Source organism: Perca flavescens, chromosome 12 (genome assembly GCF_004354835.1).
Source record: "Perca flavescens isolate YP-PL-M2 chromosome 12, PFLA_1.0, whole genome shotgun sequence".
NCBI lineage: Eukaryota > Metazoa > Chordata > Actinopteri > Perciformes > Percidae > Perca > Perca flavescens.
In genome coordinates, this window is record NC_041342.1 from 6,008,766 (window position 1) to 6,029,742 (window position 20,977).

Below are 20,977 nucleotides of genomic sequence, written 5' to 3' on the forward strand. Positions count from 1 at the left end.
ATGTGTAAAATAGCCTCCTGGCTAATTCTGACACGTTACATTTTATATTGTATTATTAATGTGCATTGTCCCTGCTAAATAGACCTAAAATAAATAAAAGGGACGTTAATGTGTGCTGTTTCCCTCACTTTCCTGACTTCATGAAGGCTAATTTACACCAGACACTGTAACATTGTAGAATGTTGCCTATAAATAATTGAGATCTAATTATTAGGTGTTGCTTAAGTTGAAAACAACCAGGAAGAAGCTGTCAAGCCAGCTCTCTGTTTACCAGAGAGCTGGTTTTTGTAGTCTTACACAATAGTGAAACTATTGTTTCTTTAAGTGTTTGCCTGTTTGTCGGACAAATGTGTATTTTGAATGGTTCACCTTGGGCTTATGTTTAGCATTTTTCACTATTTTCTGACATTTTTTAATAGACCAAACAATTTATCAAAATAAAGAAAAAAAAATAAAGAAAAATAATACTAATAAATGTCACCCCAACACTCTAATGGGAGCTGTCACTATTTCTCCAAAGACTGTTTCCTAACTGCACAACGCCACTCAGATGAGACTGTATATTTATATATATATATATATATATATATATATATATATATATATAATCTGCTGTGCAGAAAAGGCTAGAAAAATAAAGATTTGAGCATGTGTGCGTACTACAAAAACTCCAAGATGTCAGAATAGATTAGCTTATATATATATATATATATATATATATATATATATATATATATATATATATATATATATAAAATGCAGAGTTGCTGCAGTGACTCAGAGACTCATTTTGTGGACCTGTAAAATATTTATTTGAGCTATTGTCTGCTTATACTTAAATGAGCTTTGCTCCTGTGAGGAGTATTGTTAAGAAAATATCCCCGGCTGCTCCCAATGATTGCTCACCAGCTTTCAATTTATTCTCGGCGAAGCAGCTTCAGAGTTTACACCTAGTGACCTCACAAAGTTTGATACATGGCAGTCTGGTTCCTGTTTCGTGTTTACATTTCTGTACAGGATGTGCAGGAGCCTACCACAGGAATACTGCTATTTATTTGTCTCTCAGTATGTTACCCACTGACAATTAGTCAGTCCCATATGTGTTCATTTTTGCTCGTATGAATCCTCTCTTTCTTTGCACATTTTGTACTTAAAAAAAAGCAAATTATTAGGGCTGGGACGATACAGTATATGCTTTTGTCTTTGATGATTTGATTCTTTCACGATACATGGGTGCCGTTTCGATTTGTATTGCAATTTTCATTTATTGCGATTCTAGAAGTATTGTGATTCAATGGTATTGAGTGTTGCGATTTTCTTTTCCTTCTTTAACAAAAACAAAAGTTGAATAATACACTTCTAGAGACAATATATCCTGAGACATTTGGAAAAAGGAATTCTTTTCGAAAAATAATGCACATCACATGTCAGTCAGTCAGTCTGACATTTATTAATTTGTGAAGAAGTACATAACATAGATTTTCTGCATTTCCTGCTTTCGCTCTGTTTTGCTGGAAACGAATATGATGTAGTCAGACAAGTCGGTACTGTATAAGCAGGAAATATTTTGGTGAATCATTGGTAAAAAATGATGACACATACATAAATAATTTTTTTGCCCACCCCTACAAATTATGCAGCTCATCGTCCCTGTTTAATCTATGGATAAAAAGGAGTCTGATGTAATTGTGTGCTTATACACAATTGTGTGTGACTGTGGGGTGTGGGTGGGTGGGTGGTGGTAGTGGTGGTGGTGGGATCTTATGGAAGGTGTTATGATGCAATCCTCTGGCAGCAGTGTTATGAAAAAGCATGAAGGCAGAGATTACTCAAACTAGGTTAGTGGAGCGGCCGAGCACAGAGCTTTCGGTTTTCGGTTTCACACACACACACACACACACACACACACACACACAGAAATACACAGGCACTCACTCTTTCCTCTCCCTCATCTTTGTTTGGCATACATAATGCTAGCCCACATGAAATCTATTCTGAAATCTTGGAGTTTTTGTAGTACGCACACATGCTCAAATCCTTATTTTTCTAGCCTTTTCTGCACAGCTTTTCCTCTCGTCCATTTGTGTCTGTAGTCCCCCCCCCTCTCTCTCACCCCGTGCACATCTCCTCTAAAGCCCCTCTGTTCTATGTCTCCCTTGACAACGGCAGTGACACTTTGACCTTAGGTCCTACGTAACCGCTGTGCAGCTTGGTTAGACAGCAGAGGAAGGAGAGGCAGGGAGTGGAAGGAGGGCTTTGGCATGGCTCGTATATTGGCAGACATTTTGTTGCCCGATGATAAAGTTAGAGGTAAAAGAAGAGGCGAGGAAGAAGAAGATGAGCTTAGAGCTGGAGGAGGATTTTAGAAGGTTGCCAGCAGCAGCATAACAGGATGAGGAAGCAGATGAAGGGGGAGCGGGGGTGGGGGGGTACAATGTATCGAGAAATGATACATAAATGGACGGATATTTACATCATAGACTGTGTGACAACAAGCAAAGCTGCAGCACAAACAAGACAAGGAGGCCAAAAAGCCAATGTCCACTTTGCCTTGAGTCTTTCCAAATACAGCAACGCCATTTAAAGTGACAGCCCCGTGGAGCAGTGATAGACAGAAATGATCTCTAATGCAGAGTAGCATTGTGAGATATTTCCAGTTCACACCTGCGTGGATTATTTTAGGCTCTCTTAGATCAAATGCACTGCAAAAGAGTATCATACAATAAGGCGAGGACCCTCTGTGTGTGTGCATGAGTCCGTTGTCTTTCATCATTTCTCTAACTGGGAATGTTGGTATTGGCAGTGTTAAAAGTACTCAAAATAACTATTCATTTTAAAACGGTTAATACCGCACAGTCTATCCCTGCATTCAAATGTTTACTTGAAGCCAAAAGTGAGGCAACATATCAGCCCAATGTACTTACATTGACTTAATGTCTGGTCAAGGTAGAGCTTTCAATTCTAATTTAAGGCTGGATACTAGTTTAATGAATTATAATGCATTATATTTTAATTGTGATATTTTGTGAGTAAAATTTACATCTCAGACGTAACATTTCTCTGTCAGGTAAATGTAGAAGTAATGTTTTCCTCTGAAGTAGAAGTACACAGTAAGTCAATACTGCACAGTTGGGTTGCTTTGGGGGGGCTTCTGTACGTTATTTGGGGTTACAATGGTTCTGGAGAAAGCTACAGGCAGCAATACTGGAGGCCAAGCAACCGGCATGTTCCCAGAGGCTATTTCATTTGATCAGAATACAGAATTGAAAATCTGCTTAGAAATATAGGAAATATCCGATAGGATAGAGCAACACAATGTAATTCTGCTATATAAAATATTACATTCATTAGTAGTTTACATCCTAATACAATACACATTTTCCATATAGGCTCAATCTGCCTTTAAAAAAACTAAGCAATTCAATAGTCATCATGGAGACATTAATTGGTCATGTGACAGGGGCTGGGAAACAGGCAGCCAAGTGACCGTACTCTGATCCAATGTAAATCTGAATTGTCAGATTGGCAGCACTCTAGCCCAATGGATTGGTCGGTGTCACCACAATCATATATGGGGGGAGGGGGGCGGTGCCAACCCATGCCCCCTTCTAGCCCCGTTAACCAGGCACTGCAAATCAACCTAGTCGACTCTCTTTGGTTACTTTGCATGAGAACACGTGATGCGAGGTACAGCTCCAGCAGGTTAAGAGTGACACTTATTGCTGTTACCTTGAACAGCTCCATTGTACAGACACCATCTAGATGTAGAGAACCAGTTACATACAGTATGTTTGTGTTTAGCACACTGATTTTCCGGCACTCACCCGTGAACCCGTGCTTGTTGCCGCCTACTCTTTAAATGTCAGGCAAGCAGGCATATTGTTGTTGTGCAGAAGGCCCTTGTTGTAAGGATAGGCATAATGTTTCTCCTGACTCAGATCAAAGCCAGTGCAGCCTTGTGACTCCCCGGGGTTGAATTTAAAGGTCTCGCTCACATCAAAGAGTCTTTGTAGGGATGAGGGACCAACTGTAACTGATTGGCTGCACATGGTTTCAGTGGGGCCCCATGGCCAATCTCTCTGCCTTAGCAGCATCAACTCCTTACATTCCAGTCTATTTTCTCACACGGCACATTGCAAAATGTTCACATGGATTTTTATGTGAACAAGGGTAATTTAAAATACGTCTATCATCGTCTCTTACTTCATAATTTCTTTCAATGTGTACATCACACCGAGACTGGGTAAACCCAGCCCGATCTGCCGGCGATTTGATTTCGCCCTGCAGCTCAGGCTGGAAACCTGTACGTTTATCTATCCTGCTTCCGTTACAATTTTGCGGGGACCAATCACAAACTGGCTAATCCACCTGGCACGCTATTGGTGGGTTTAAAACGATGACGGTAGAGAAGCGACCAGGCAGCTTTTTGTTTCTATCCAACAAGCCGGACACCGAAGCGCAGGAAACTGTTGATGCCGCTGTCGCTGCTACGTCACCCTGATCGATGGTCTGATTGGTTGAAGGACTATCCAATTGCGTACAGAGTCATTTGAACTACGCCCATTGATCACGCACCTTGTGCGGTAGAAAATACAGAGCAGACTCCCCAGACTGATGTTCAACCTTAAAAGACTGAGCTTGGTCTGGTGATAGCCAGACTACATCACACCCACAACACGGCAAAAACACATACATGCACATGCGCATGTACCGGACTGTGCCAGTCAGTTTGCTGGGATTATGTCATGCTCCTGCCATCCACAGAGCTGTAATCCCTCACTCCCTCTTCCCTCATTTTAATTAATCTCCCTGTTTTTTTTTCTTCTTCTCAGCATTAATCTTTCCCTCCCCCCTTCCCTGCAGCCACGGCCCTGTAATCTGGAGCAGTGAGTTTGTCTGCATCACTAGGTCAGTGTGCCAGATGAGTACAATCACCGATCCCTCCCTGTTGCAACATACTCACCCTAATCCCTCGCCTCCACTTCACATCCTCATTCCAGTGGTGGAGTACTCAAGTCCTGGACTCTGACTCAAGTAGCTATTCTCTGGACTCCTGACTCGACTTGGACTCGAGCAGTGATGACTTGGACTCGGACTCAAGGATTTATGAAATCGGACTCGGAAGTTGGATGAAGTTTCTGACTACTTTTACGTGTACAAAATTTGATATAAGATATTGATATATATATTTAGTCTGTAACTGTTTCATGGAGTACTCAAGTCCTGGACTTGGACTCGAGTCGCTATTCTCTGGACTCCTGACTCGACTCAGAGTCGAACTCAGGTAATGGTGACTCGGCTCGGACTCAACTCGACTCTTCTTTGGTGGCTTGGACTTGGACTCAGACTCGAACACTGAAGACTCGAGACTTGACTCGGACTTGACAGTTGGTGACTCGACTACAACCCTCCATCTTTTCTAATTCTCATTCCCTGTTCCTTTTGGATCTCCGCCAGCTCCTGTTACCACTCTACACTGTAGCACATCTGTTTCTTATTCCCTTATAGAATGTGAGTTCAATCTCAGGTCATTAGGTACAGATTGATTTCACTGAGCACTCACACTCCTCCAACTCACACGCATTACAGGAAGAGCACAAACATACAGTATATTCTTGTAGCGTCCTTGGCCTGCCAGTTACATCATCATAAATGAGCTATTGTGAAATCTTATTCCATTTATCACATATAATTTCAAAAATCATCCTGTTTTAGAGGTTAAACAGATCATGTACTGTAGTAAAACCTGATTTCAGCTTAGAGAGGAAGAGTTAGTTAACACCTGACCAGTGCAAATCACTTTCATATCATAATATTTTGTCCTATGTATAGTTTTAACCTGAACCAGGCCCTGAGCACTGCACTGCAGTTAATCAAGGATTTCGTGGGGATTAAAGGCCCTCAAACATTATTTTCTCAATCAGATTACTGTGAGTGATTTGATCCTACGCGAGTGTTCTGCAGAAGAGTTTGGGTAATTCTACATAAGAAATGTCTGTATTTCTGTTTCTCTTTGTGCTCTTCTCGCTGGTTTGAAGGTGACAAGACTCATACTTATACTCATACTTCCGTGGACCAATCAGGATTTTGTACTATTTGTACTAGCTGCAGGATTGTTTGGTTACTGTCAATCAAACATGCTCAAACCACACTTACACAGATAAAGAAGATTAGCTGAGTTTTGAAATGTTTAAATCTTTATAAATAACACCTAAATATGTTTTTTGTTGTTGTTTTTTACCTTATTTAGTTGTGAATGTTTATTGGTAAATGAAAATACAATTGTGTTCATAAGTGTATGGACCCCTGCTAAAATTGACTAAAAATAGGAATTAAAAAAAATCATCTTTTGGAAATTGATTTTAATACCTTAATTAAAAAAATGTGGAAAAATCCAACCTTTAAGGACACCCATTTTCTTTGTGAATGAATAATGTATCTTAAATAAATAAATAAATGTTCTTCCTTAAAATACAGGGGACATAAGTCAGTACACCTCTATGTTAAATTCCCATAGAGGCAGGCAGATTTGTATTTTTAAAAGCCAGTTATTTCATGGATCCAGGATACTATGCATCCTGATAAAGTTCCCTTGGCCTTTGGAATTAAAATAGCACCACATCATCACATACCCTTCACCATACCTAGAGATTGGCATGGGGTACTTTCCATAAAATCATCTCTCAATGCAAATCAAACTAGCTATTAGGCTAACTGAAATAAAACCATTCCAGTCTCTAGGTATGGTGAAGGCTATGCGATGATGTGGGGCTATTGTAACTCCAAAAGCCAAGGTAACTTTATTAAGCATTAAGCATAACTGTACTGTACTAAAAATGACTAGACCTATGTTATATATTCTGTTGAGTCGTGTACTTACATTATCCCAAATGTTTCCAATTATTTTCAAACTTTTTAAAAAAAAACTTTTTAATTTGAATTTTTTCTTACATTAACATAATACACTGCACGCCAATGATCATTTCCAAATTGGAAACTCAGACTTCTATGAGAAAAGTAAGTAACAAATAAATTGTTAAAGAAAGAATAAAATGAAAACATAAAATGAAAAGAAGGGGCACATAGCTCTTTAGAAATTTGTAATTTTAAAGTAACGGTTCGTATATACATATACATATGGTCGCCGTCACCTGGCGATGACGTCATATCCTCTTTGCGCACGTGTCGGCGTTGTGGTTGTCTGCTAAAATCTGTCATAAATCTAATGTTTGTCCCACTTTAAGCCACATTTTTATGATACACTTTCTAGATCTTGGCCGTTTTTAACTATATTTAACCAGATGAAGGATTTTGGTCATTGGACTTCTGGGTCTTAAGTTATCAGAGAAACAACCTGAGCAAATGTTTGCAGCAGCTCGGCTCGCAGGCCCGAAGAAACACATTTTTAACGTAAAACTGCTTTCTTCAATGCTTTGTTTTGGATAGGAGAAGGCCTCAGCGGATAATTTGGCTCCCAGTAGAAACTGTCGTGAAGGATGAACACACTGGAATCCTAACCGGGAGAAAGTGACTGCAATTATGGCCTCGCTCTGTCTTTTATTAGTGTTTTAATTGAGAGACCCCCGAGTGGCAGAACATGACTGACTCTGACAGTCAACATGCTTACAGTCCATCTTAGACTTATTATAATGTAGGCTATATCATATTTGTGTCAGCAAATGCCGGCTCTCTGCAAACAAAAGGACGTTCTCCACAGACTCCTCAGATCTGCACACGGACCACAGCATCTACTACCTGAACATTCCTGTTCAAGGCCACTGTACAGTAGGTACTGAACAGGGGAAGTATGGTTCTTCTCTATTGCCCATGTACAAAAAGTCACATAATTGAAACTAGCAACCTTGTAATCAGGAGCCCACTTCTCTAAACCTCCACAACACACGCGCGTGTCTTTCAACATGTTGCTAAATTTAGGTTGCCCGTCTTCATGGAAAGGGTCTTTGTGGCTGTTTGAGTCTGTAAAAGACACAAACATGTACGCATAGAGTTACACCTATGTTACATTTCTTTAGTATGTCCAGACTTGTCTCGACAAACACAATCAGCAGCAGATCTCTCTTTCTCTCTGTCACTCTCTCTCTTTTTCTTTTCCCCTAACCCTTCTACCTTTGTCTTCCTTTGTTTCTCGCCAAGCAGGTTGAACAGCCACAGACCGCCCGACAGAGGGAGGACTCCGAAGTGTTGACACATTCACAGTCCTGGACCTTTCATTAAGTAATGCATTATCGAAAACAGAAGACAGTCATGATTGATTAAAGTGTCAACCTGTTCATTAATCAGAAAGGGTACAACGCTGGGCTTAACACGTTTGCTCTCAGTGTGGGCAGCTTTTGTCTGTGTCAACATTCACATAGAAAATCTGATGCAAATACAAACATGTGCCACGTAAAGACGTAGTGGGGTATAATATGTAACTTAACTTAAAAAAAGAGGTTGCCACGACAACTGGGTTGTGTTTATCTCCCTGTGTGGATCAATGTGCTTTGCCATGTGAGCATGGCCCAGTTACACCCCAGTGAGTGTGAGTGCACACACACACACGCGCGCCACAAGCACATGCAATCACACATGCAATCACACATGGATCAACACTGTCATCATTTCCATCTGCAGTAAATAAGGTCATCGAGATAGAAATGTGTTTTCCAGAATACTGCACATTGTCTCAACTGTGACTACTCTCCCTTCCGCCTCGTACCACCTTGCTTTCTCGATCTTTGGCCTAGCGACATCTGTCGCGTAGGCTACCATCCGCAAGCCACTGCTGGCTACAAACCTTATCTCACTGCTCTTTCACCCTCCCATCTTCCCTCAGATACTTTGTTTTGTTTATTTATACACATGTACAAAATAAAAAAAAAAATATAATGAATAATTTGCAAGGAAATGTGAAAGAGAGTTGCCTAAAAACCCTCCAGGGGCTTTAAAAGTGACATTCTCGAGGCAGCATATCACAGAAAATAATCACATCAATGCAAAAAAGACAATTTGTATGTATCTGTATATAATTTCACACACACACACACACATCAAACAACACTGACTCATAATACAAGCAAGTATACACAAACACCATGTGACATGGCCTAGAGTCTTGACCAGACAAAAAGAAAAAGCAGAACATAAACACACCGTTTATACCATATATATATATATATATATATATTAGATCCTCTATTCCCTTTCATTTTCTTGCAAGACCATAGCTCATTTTTACGTGTAATCCTCTGACTGCATCCAATGATGTAATCAGGGGAGAATGGAATTACTGAATAATCCTTTTGTGTTGAGCAATTCACATTCCCCGACATACATCAGCTAAAAATCACTGAAAAATCTGCACATCCGTCTTCTATTGTGCAGCTGTTGTCTGGTTTCTGAACAGGGTTATCATATTCACCACCCAGATGTTTTGGCCTCTTGCTTTACCACCATCTGTTCAACACATGCAACACACAGTGCATCCACATATCTCACCTCACATCATTGTTTACCGTGATAAACACCATGCATTTGAAAATCAGACATGGGTGAGATTTGGTCATTGAGTTCATATATAACCACTCAGATGACTCATCGCAGCACAGCCAGCAGGAGCAGAGACATCTAGTGGTGGAGTCGTGGTATAACAGGCTGGGCTTATGTAATACTTGGAGTTTGCTCTTGGGCATGCATATTTTATGATTTTCAGTCCACATTGTGGAAGGAGTGCACAGACAACTGATAAGTTACAAGTTAAGTATTTTATAGGGTTAAAAAAAAGAAGCAGATGATGCAATGACACACACATCAGCACACTATCCTAAAAGAGCAAGTGCACGGTAACAGTGACACACTATCTGAGCCTGACCACAGATTGACAACCCTCATAACCACTATGCAATGACGGAGCATTATGTAATCCGTGATCACAACAAAAGGTTGGACCAAATCATTGCAACCCTGGCTGATAAACAGATCCATATGGTGCAGCTGATTCATCTAACCTGACTGGCAGCTAGAAAAGAGAAAGCTGTCTCAGCTGATATGTGCTTTGCTGGATGCTGATTTGGGAGGCTGCATCACTGCCATTAATGAAGTGGAAGGCTGTGTTGCGTTTTCCCAGATTCGGGAGGTAATAAGAGAGAAACAGGCGGACTGTGAAAGTCTGCATTGCGTCACAGCAGGGAGCAGAGGGGAAGGGAGAGAGGGGAGACAGGACGGGGAGAGCAGGGGCACTGTGAGGGGAGAGAGGGGTGTGTCTTCACTGACCTAGTTAGAGCGATGAAACCCCCTCCTCCCTCCATCCCCCACCACCACCCTGCCTCACCACTGACGTGTAAAGGGCACTTTCAAACAGTTCCAGACAGACAGCCATAAATGCAGCGAGGCGGGTAAAGGAGATAGCCAAGCAGTAAGAGAGACAGGCAGACCAGAGTCAAGAAAAGGAAATCGGCCGAGACCAGCAGACAAAAATTGTATCCACAATGCTATACCAGATCTGGCAAATAGCTCTGTGAAAACAGGATAAGCCTAAAGGGATTTAAAACAAATTAATGACAACAACAGACCGCATTCAAAATATGGAACCCCCTCATATCCTGTGTAATATTAGATTTCTGCCTTTATTTTCAGAGAATAATATCTTTGAAGTAGCTTTTAATAAAATTGAGAGCATCGCTAAGAAGGCAATAACTGCAAGATTACAAGCAGTAATTCCTAATAAACAGAATACAATCTAACATTCCCTGTGCTCTTCAGGGCTCTTGTTGTAGGAATCTGAATTTCAAAGGCCATTGCAATGTGTTACTAGGAATATTTCCCCTAATAAAGTCACTGCTTCTCCAGCCTTTACACTAATGGCCCATGTTCATTTACACAGCCACACCTGACCTTCAGTCTTTCCTCTAATAGGATGATTGCTTCCCCCTATGGGTTCAAATAGTCCAAAATTCATGTTGGGAGGCCGCAGTCCAATGGAGCACGCTGACTTTGGCTCCAAAGGGCACGCCAAAACCTTTATGAAACCAAACTGTGTCAACTGAAAATAGATTTAAATGTATAAAACAGGAAGTTAAAGGGCAACTTCATACTCCAAACCTTTCTGCTCTGTCATCTGTTTTTGAGTCGTGTATTCTCAACTGTTCCGTTTAGACCATCCAAAACTTTTTCCAGACCACATTTTTTGATTTCCCCCCCCACCCTTTCAGTCGCTTGGTTTTCTTTCCGTCAGTCTCTACCTTCAATTTTTGAATGAACTTTCAGCTCTGCGTTTTGATGCTGACGTAAGTGAAAACAACCTTTGGTCCGTCCTGAACAGCACTTGATGCTTTGTCATCACACTTCTATTCCTGTTTTAACCCTTGATTACTAAAGACCCATACAAAGAAAAGATACACTCTAATAATACACTTCTAATATGAAGCTACCCTCCCCCCCCAACCAAAACAGTCCTCTTTTTACTCTATCTATTCCTGCCTCTCAAACAAAGCTGTCCTTCTGTACTAAACATCTAAGGCCATGATACAAAGGCAACTATTGTACGCAATGTTGCCAGGAGCCACAATCAGTAATACTACTTTAAATGTCCTTTTTTAAATGTTTTTTAACAACTCTGTTCTTTTCTTTTTTTTCCCGCAACCATGACCTCATCTGCACCAAGCCAAAGGCCTCCTTCGCCCATCGCAGGGCTGGACCCACGCTGTATAAAAGATTATGATGCAGGCAATGATTCATCTGTGTAATCTTGTTCAAATCCGCTCAGGGTTCAAGAATATTTAGGACAAGCTCCTTCAGTAAATGTTTCATCATCCAATTTCAACTCCTTTTCTCCTGCTCCAAATTAAATATGACAATGGATTGATTCTGACGTCGGCATCATGTTCAGTCAACGTAAACACTCGGCAGCTTAGTCACTCCCTCTGCCACAAACAAGTGAGTCACACCCCCAGAAGACAAACAAGCACATAGCTGCTGTAAGACATAGTTACTGTATGCAAAAACAAAGCAACACGTAACAGGAAAAAAAGATGCAGACACACAAACACTGTGTGGCTCCATTTTTAATTGAACGCCCATTAAGGTGGCCATCATTGTGCAGGGTCTGGCTTGTGTGTGTGGCAGCCAGACCGGCCTGCGTCCAAGCTTCCCCCCTCGTCTGTCTAATTGGATAGGAACACTTTGACGACGACGTGTTGACTAAATTACTCACAATGCGAAGCCAGAGCTGCGTGAAGGTGGAGAGAGAGGCCTGCAGATGTCTCGATGATTTCTTAGTCTGTTTCAATTATCTGTCTTATTGAATCCAGAAACTTATTAACAAAGGTTCTTTTTATAAACAGAGGTTTACGCCAGAGGCCTGTTGCTGTTTGATTGTGACTGTCAGTTGTTGACAAGCTTTAGCAGAAATTACAGGCTTTTTTGTTGCTTGTCAGTTGATATATAACAAATGGAAATGAATGTATGAGACAAACAAGCTCCCAGTCAGGGCTGACACACATTTTCCAAGCAAAAGAAACTATCACTTTCAAGGTTTGTTGTCACGTCATTTTAGGGCATGTGTTGTCCGCTTTTTTTTAGCCAATAGAACCAAAACATTGACCCATTTCTCTTTATAATCTAGCTATTAAATAAAGAGTGGAAAGATAGTGCTCTAAATTGCAATTTCCGTTTCCAGTCTGGAACACACCTCCATCACAGTTTTTACGTCTGCAAAAACTGTTGCTGAAAATGACCACTTGGGTTGCAGATTCAAAAGTATAAATACAAGAAAAGCACTGACTAAAAATACAAACAAGGTACTATATGGCATGAGGATGTAAGTGTAGAAATGCAAAACAAATATGATCTAATTCATTATGAACACCTGAACATATGAAGTACTGCAGAGCCACTACACCGTTTGCTTCAATTTCATATTAAGTAAGTAAGTAAGTAATTTATTTGATATAGCACCTTTCACAGACAGTGTCACAAAGTGCTTCACACAAAAGACATTTGATTAAAATACATTCAAATCCAAAACAGAAAATAAACAAGCAACAACAAATGCAGCTCGAATGAGGATTAAAAGAACAATAGGCACAATATTACCCATATAGGCACATTTATACGTTCATTTCCACAAATGAAAGTGGAGCAGACAAACGCTACTGTGAAACTACACTACATGGGAAAATGTGTCTATGGTTGGCTGTCACGTTAGCTGTTCTACATCTCTAGGCCTACTTTTAACCACAGACACGACATCAAATGTCAAAAAGAGAAGAAGTGATGTATATGTGGCAAAGCTTCACACGGATTGTCACATTTTCAACAAGACGCGGGTGCAGCCGCCTTTAAAATCATTTCAACAAGGTTTATGCTAAGGAGAACAGCTGATTTGGTAAGTTTGGATTTTTCACTTGACCATTGTGAGCAACACAAAGCTGATGTTTGCTTTTCTGTCTTCCAATGATTTCAACTGTAGACGTGTGTATATGTTTTCATAAATGAGCCTTGTCACATTGTTACTGTTTCTGTTTAAATGATGAGTCAGTAAGTTCTTTATTTGGTAAGAAATAACATTTATATCTAAAAGAAATTATCAGATGATGTGTAACTACTTCCTGGTATGATAACAGTGTTAACAGTGTTGCATATGGTAATTTACAGTGAGTGGTACATTACACAACTACACAGTGAACTGTTGAACATGTCATACAAAACTAAAGGAAAGCTTCACATTTTTTCCAAGTCTCACATGCTCAGGTGTATACTGAAACAGTTTTTGGTTGCTTGTCCATACTGGCCATGAAGTAACAGGATTCCACGTGTAAGAGATGGGACACAAAGCCCAAAATGCATTCTAAACTTTAGTCAAAGCTAATACCATCAAATTTTTCACACTAATTTTGTAGGTGGGGTGTAGTTTACTGCTTACCAGACCTCTGTAGCCGCTCCTAATATCTGTTCAGCTCGAGGCTACATTAGCCGCTACTAGCATGACACACCAGAGTCTCTGATGGAACTGTCAGCATTCAAGTTGCATTTTGGGCAATGCAGGCACTAGGTTTTGACAAGGAAGAAGAATGTGTGGAATTACAAAAATATAATATCTTGGGTTCTACTCCATCGATTTTGATCTTTTCGTCCATCGTCAGATGTAGAAGAAGAATTACAGCAAGCAGAAACTGTTTTGATGTACGTACATATGGCCATGTGAGTATTGTTTTAGGACTGATTTGAAAAAAAGTGAACCTATCCTTGTATGTGAACCTGTGAGCTGTATCTTATAACCAATAACAGAATATTCATGTGTTTCTTTTGCATTGCATATTTAATCCTTCTCTAAACTAACAGTATTATTTTTTACTCTGACATGGACATTTCTTACAGATAAGTATGTGCAACAGCACCACCAACAGCACCACCAACAATTGTAAAGAGGACATACTTCTGGGTTTGGCGTACAGTCCCGTGTTTCTCCTGGGTTTATTTGTCAATGCTTCTGCTCTGTGGGCCTTCATTGCCAAACGGGACTCCTGGACAGACACCCACATCTACATGCTCAACCTGGTTATAGCTGATAGTGTCCTCATCCTCTTCATACCCTTAAGGATCTACGATGCCTTCTACTGCCTGCACCCAACTGAATTTTGTACTTTCCTCATTTTCCTACATTACATCAACATGTATGCCAGCATTATGATCACCATGGCCATCAGTGTCCATCGCTATCTGGTCTTAAGGTTCCCGCTGCAGGCCAGATCCTGGAGAAAGAAGAAAGAGATAGCTTGTGCTGTGTGTTTGGTCTTTTGGGTACTTCTTGTGACAATATGTGCTATATTCCGAGAGAATAATGACCCTAAAAAGCTCTGGAAATGTTTTGAAAGATGTAAAGATAGCCAACTTGATCCAAAGTTCATCGTCATTCTGGTGTGTCTAGGCTTCCTCACTCCACTGTTGATCATTGTCTTCTGCTCCAGTCGCATCATCTGTATTCTGTTAAAGGTGGGCGACAAGTCAGAGGAAAAGAAAAGCACCATTGGCATAGTAACAGCGAACATGATTGTGTTCATTGTCTGCTACACACCGATCCATATTGCCTTTATTGTCAACTACTTTGAAAAAGTACCTGAAAACTGGCAGTCTAAATACTTACCTGCACATGTGTATCTACTTGTGGCTGAATGGATCGCCTCCACAAACTGCTGTTTTGATTCCATCAGCTATTATTTTCTATTGAAAGGGTTTTATTTTTAAGTAAAAGGGAGTACAAGCATGTATGTATACTTATTTTAGACTGCACAATATTAAACAAATGATATTGTTAAAGGGGTTCTCCACCGATCTTACACATCAAGGAAGAGTACTTCTTAGCTTGTATAATGTGCCTCTGGAGGAACAACACCCCTAATGATGTCATCAGGGTTGTCTTGGTTTCGGGCTTGGGACTGAACCCACATAACACACTGGAGGTGTGCAGTATAAAATATGTTGCATTATGGGAATTGTAGGATGGAGCAGGACTCCCCTGCTGTTTTGTTTTTGACCATATTTAAAATATTTTTCCCTAGCTTTTTGGAAGTGCAATACAAAAACGCTGGAGTACCCCTTTAAATTTGCAGCGATGTCTGACTGATTGTAATTTGAGATATTTTGTGATTTCTGAATGAAATGTAGGCAATGTAAAAATTAACTTTTCAGCTTTGAATCAACGGTTCCCAATTGATTATTGTTCAAATGATTTGTTGAATATAGGTATTTATTTAAGTATTGTTAACTACGTATATCAGTATGTACGGTGGCAGAACAAAATGTAACTTAATCATTACATTGTTACATCTGGTTTGGCCTCAGTCATTAAGTTATTGAACTCTTCAGCTGTGTGTGTGTGTGTGTGTGTTTTGGAATATAAATACCTGTTAAGTAACTTATTCAATCTTTTGTTGACTTTACTGCTCTCTGTGTAATGTCCAAAGCATTATATCAAAGCAGATGACAAGTGGTATTCTCATCTCTGCACCAGACCTCTAGAAACTACAGTCTGTGTCTAGCTCAGCAGCAGTGACAGACCATGTCCAGTCAATGCACAGGCACCAATGGGAGTTCAAGCCTTTCCCTCCATCACAGAGGCCAGATAAATGAAATCCAGTGCCCGGCTCCCTCTTGTGACGAGAAAAGTAAATGCTTGAAAGATTTTTTTTGTTGCCTGTCTGCTCTGGAGCTTTGGCTGTTGTGAAGTTTGAAATTGCCAATCTGATGACAAACATGTCTCATTTATGGAAAATAAACTGCAATTATGACATACACATTACTTGAGACTACTGTGAAGTAATATCATTGCATTTAGAAATGTGTGTATATACGTGGGCACGCGTATAATGAGATGCATTTATTTCAATGAGTGCATTCGGATCCACACTCGACAACATTAGCAGTCAATTATATAATGCCATTTAATAGCAGTACTCCAAAGATCAATGGTTATTATAACAGCTGTATCTTAGCAACTGCAAAAAAAGACTCAGCAGGCATCAGTCAAATGAGAAAGCTCAGTTCTGGCTGAGATCAGGCCTGCGACTCTACTCTAATAACAGGGAACAGCTGAGCTCAGCAGTCAGCCATAGTCACGTAAATACTGTACATACATGTTATTCACAGCATTCTCACCGAAGAAACCCCCAAAACCCCACACTTCAGACAGTCCTGTCTCAGAAAAGCTTGAACAAGCCCCCCCCACAACTGATACACTATACCTTCAGGATGATTATTTACACTATTCACAAATAATACAGAACAGCTCCCTTTTCATTATGCAAAAGAAAAAGAGAAAAGTTTTTTGTGCTTTTCCTTATTACTGCACGGTATAATGACTATAAACAAAAAAGCAATGAGTACATTCATTCACACAAGTATTTTCAAGATCCCCCAGTATGGCAGTTGATTGGCGATGACAGACAATCACTAGACTACAGAACAAGACCAAAAGTCCAGAATCAGGACAGATAGATATGACACAAAATGAGATACAAAGTGTTCCCTCGCAGCATTTCAGTCCAGTTCAAGGTTCGCTTATGAACTACTTCCTTATTATTACATATTGGCTATTCTGGAATGAACACATTTCATGGCATTGGTGAATACATTACATTATAATCATAAAAGGCATGACAAAGTGCCTGTATTCATTCTTACATATTTACAGTATATAAGTGTGACATGAAAGTAGTTCATAAGCAGACCCAGAAACACTGCTGGTAGCACTCAGTGTCATCTGGCATCTGGACACACGAACAGGGGCAGCTGAAACAAACGATTTCAACAGCACAAGCTGACATCTAAATAAAAAAATAAGATTTAACATTCAGCATGTAAAGGCCAAAGGCATACATTTCACAAGTATACTGCAATTCGTGAGTTCTCCAACCCCATAGTTCATGAGGTGCACTGCTGACATGAATGAAATGGTCTTCATGGCACTTTAAAACAAGTTTCCTCTGTTGTTTTTTTTGCTTCAGTAATCAGGCATCAGTAAATCATTCATGGTTTTGGAGCACAGAAGTAAAAAAGAAAAGACACTGGTAGTTCTCGGCGTCTTTGTGGTTTCACTCTTGAAGCAGGTTGACATGAGACTATATGAAAACAGATTTTCATACATTAACAGCTATAATGACATGATAAATGTTTTTGTTTGCAAGCTAGTGCCGGATGTCTTTTTTTTTTTTTGGAGTTACTGTTTGTCTTACATTATCATTTTAAATCTAAATGAAAGATTACTATGTACAGATAAACCATATATTGCTGCTCACTACAAGGTCAGCACAAACCAGCGTTCATTTTGCTCGCGACTGACTGGGACTGCTCGCGTGAAAATCAAGTCAGCTGGTCAGTTATAATAACAAGTCGCACTCGCTTAGTTTCAGTCTTCTTATCTTTTCACCTTTTTTTTTTTATGACTTCCATCTCCTTTGCTAACACGCTCACAACATGTGTTGATCTAAACGCTCACCATTTCATAGCACTGGACACTTTGATGGGCTGAATATATAGTCCCATTTGCCTGCTGGGAACATTTCCATTACCCCCATTGGCTTTGAGTTAGGCCAGAGGTTTCAATCATCACCACTGTAACTGTCACTTTGTTCTGTATCACGTCTGTGGGACCTTGACACACTGTGGGCTTAAGGGGAAATTTGGACCAATAAAACCAGACCGTGTTTTATAATTCAGCATTAATGAATGTATGTGTGTGTGTGTGTGTGCGCGCGCGTGCATTTGAAAAAAACCCAAAAAGGTGACAGTGAAGGACAAGGTGTTCATATATTGCAGTGCCTTTACTTTAAATCCTCTAAAACACCTCTCTCTCTTCCTTTCTGTCTCGATCTGATACGATTCAGTCCAGTGTTCGGGTGCAATCTCCCCAGACGTCCTCGTGGAATTATTGGTCATTAAAGAGTACATGGAGTGTAAGGAGGCAAAGGAATAGAGCGATGGACGGCTGAGATGCCGTCATTACAGAGAGCATGCGCTTGGCAGAAATAGTGCTGACATTTCAGTACTGCCCTCTGCTCTCAAGTGAGTTGAGTTATGGTCCCATATCCCTGCGAGACAGGTTAGAGGCATTTGGCACACACGTCGTGATCCTCGTACATATAGAATACTACATACCCTCCGTCACCTGTACAAAAACATGTATGCACTGACTGTATGTGTGCAGTGAAGAGGAGAAAGAAAAAAAGAAACAGAGAGAAGGATTTTGTGTTTCCTCATCATCCATTAGATATGTGTTTACAATCAGAATGACTCCAGTTTATTTTGTCTGATAAGTCGCCAGCAGCTTCAGATACTTTTACGACGTTCGGAATTTGCCTATCTAGTTGGCAATCAGACCAACAGGTGATATAGTGGAGAACAAACGGGTGGCAGTCTTGTTAATGGTATCCGAGAGGGAAAAGGCATCCCACTCCTGTAGCAGTATGTGACTGGCTCTGCAGCCTCAGTTAATCTGCACAGAGAAGGCTGTCTCTAAGTGCCATGTCCATCTTTGTCTCCGTCATCTCTGGCCCCCACTCTGCACTCTTTCTTTCCTTTCCCTCCATCTTCTCTGCTCCCTCTTCCCACTGCCGTTGAGTAGCAGGAGAGAGAGGCAACTCTGCAATGCAGACACAGCAACAACCTCAGTCCATCTGACCAATTAGTGTGAGCCAGGATATGAGTGGCAGACCCAGCAGCCGGTCATAAAGAGAGACTCATCTTGGGGAGTTTGCCTGAGAGACTGACAGAGGAGATCAGAGGGGCTGAATGACAAATAAAGACGTAGGGAAAAGAGTAGAGAAGGGGCGAGGGGAGTGGACAGAATGAGGAGAAAAGAGAGATCTGTGTAAATTAAACAGAGAGCTCTGGACATGGAAACGCTCCCGTCCACTTCATTTCCTCAAGAGTCACTGGCCGGCCTGAGTCCTATCGCTGCAGTTCTTCTTACTCATCAGCTGGCAGAGATCCACCAGCTCGCCCAGCTCCCCTCGCTCCAGGGCTCCTCTCAGCAGAGCCCTGCTCAGCCCGACGGGGTGTTGCTGGGACACGTAAGCCTGGCCGCTGGGAGCCGGCATGGAGGGTTGAGGCATGGGGACGGGGACCATGCCGTGGCTGCTGAGGATGTACCCTTCCGGGGCTGGCCAGCGCAAAGGCAGCGGCTCGCCATACTCCATGGGGGCGCTGGGTGCTGAGACCACCCGCCGACGCTCAGGCGAGTCCTGGGGGGTCATGGGGTATACGTATTCTCCTGCGGACTTCCTGAGAGGAGCTTTGGGCGTCCCCTTCACTGCTTTTTCTTGCTTGCTCAGGCAGACGTAGTGCTGGCGTGGCGTGTCGTTCCCCCGGCTCTCACCACTGTGTCTCCCGCCTCCCCCCTGCTGAAAGAGTCTGGTGGTCAGGTAGACGGAGGGGGGAATGCGGCAGGGTGAACCCAGACCCACGGAGCCTCCCCCCAGGTACGTCTGGCTGGTGTCCCACCCTCCAGAGTTGGAGTCAGACAGGCGTAGGCCTCTGCGTTTCTGCTGGGGCGTGTGCTCCGGGGTTGGCAGGAAACCCGGGTCCAGCTCTCCTGACTTCACCCAGCCGTTGGGCATGACAAACAGGGTTTCCCCGCCCTGAGAGCAGGGGCGCTCCCCGCCTCCCTGCCGTGTCACGCTGAGCACGGAGCCTCCCATCCCACCACCGTTAGCCAGTAGGCCTCTCTCACGCCGCTGGATGGAGGACTGGGAGGTGGTGCCGTGGCGACGGTTGGTGGGCTTGTGGGCCATGATCCAGCAGACGGCGAGGCCGGAGAGCGCCGCCCCGATGGTGAACGCGGAGACTGCAGACGCCACGAGCAGGTTGAGGGAGACCAAGCTCTCCGGTTCAATCAGCAAACTCTGCTGCAGAATTCCTGAAGATTAAGAGATACAATTATGAAGATGACATTTAGTAGAACAGTACAATGGACATCCTCTCTCAATGTGTGTCCACGGGGCACAGTTTTAAATTATCATTATTATTACATATAGTGCTATTCTGCTACTTTGGCTTAGTGCTTTTCTCCTCCTAAGATATAAAGTTTAACAATAAATCAATAACTACAATAACACATAATTGGTGGTCATCAGCATACAATGGTTGTCTATAAAAGGAGCTTGTCTCCAGTCTGGCCTTGAGGCTCCACAGGCTCCAGGTTCAGAGAGGCCTGCACTTGTCATCAGCACAGCTCCGACCACAGCAGCTGACTCTCCTTTCCTCCGCTCTCCTCTCCTCACAATTTCCATCCTGCAGCCCGGTCAGAGACTCTCTCCTCGCAGCATACCATTACCTCAGTGTTTCCCCCCAGCTCTAATCACTCCCATCTGCAGACACAGCAGCACATGCCTGTCCCTGGCTCGGCCTCTGCTGCGCTTTCACCGCTCGGATTAGAGTCTGTCAGGTCTGCAGCCTGGCATCACTGACTTCTACTGCGATCGGT

General features: G+C 41.9%; 1 protein-coding gene across 1 annotated transcript in view; it reads right to left on the reverse strand.

The window, feature by feature from the left end:
• Window positions 1-16,745: 16,745 nt before the first annotated feature.
• LOC114565093 (semaphorin-6B) overlaps window positions 16,746-20,977 on the reverse strand; it is a 35,870-nt gene continuing 31,638 nt past the window's right edge. Inside the window, exon 17 of the mRNA XM_028592932.1 lies at window positions 16,746-20,410. Coding sequence (XP_028448733.1) covers window positions 19,425-20,410 — 986 coding nt within the window. The 3' untranslated portion in view covers window positions 16,746-19,424. The remainder of the gene's footprint in view (window positions 20,411-20,977) is intronic.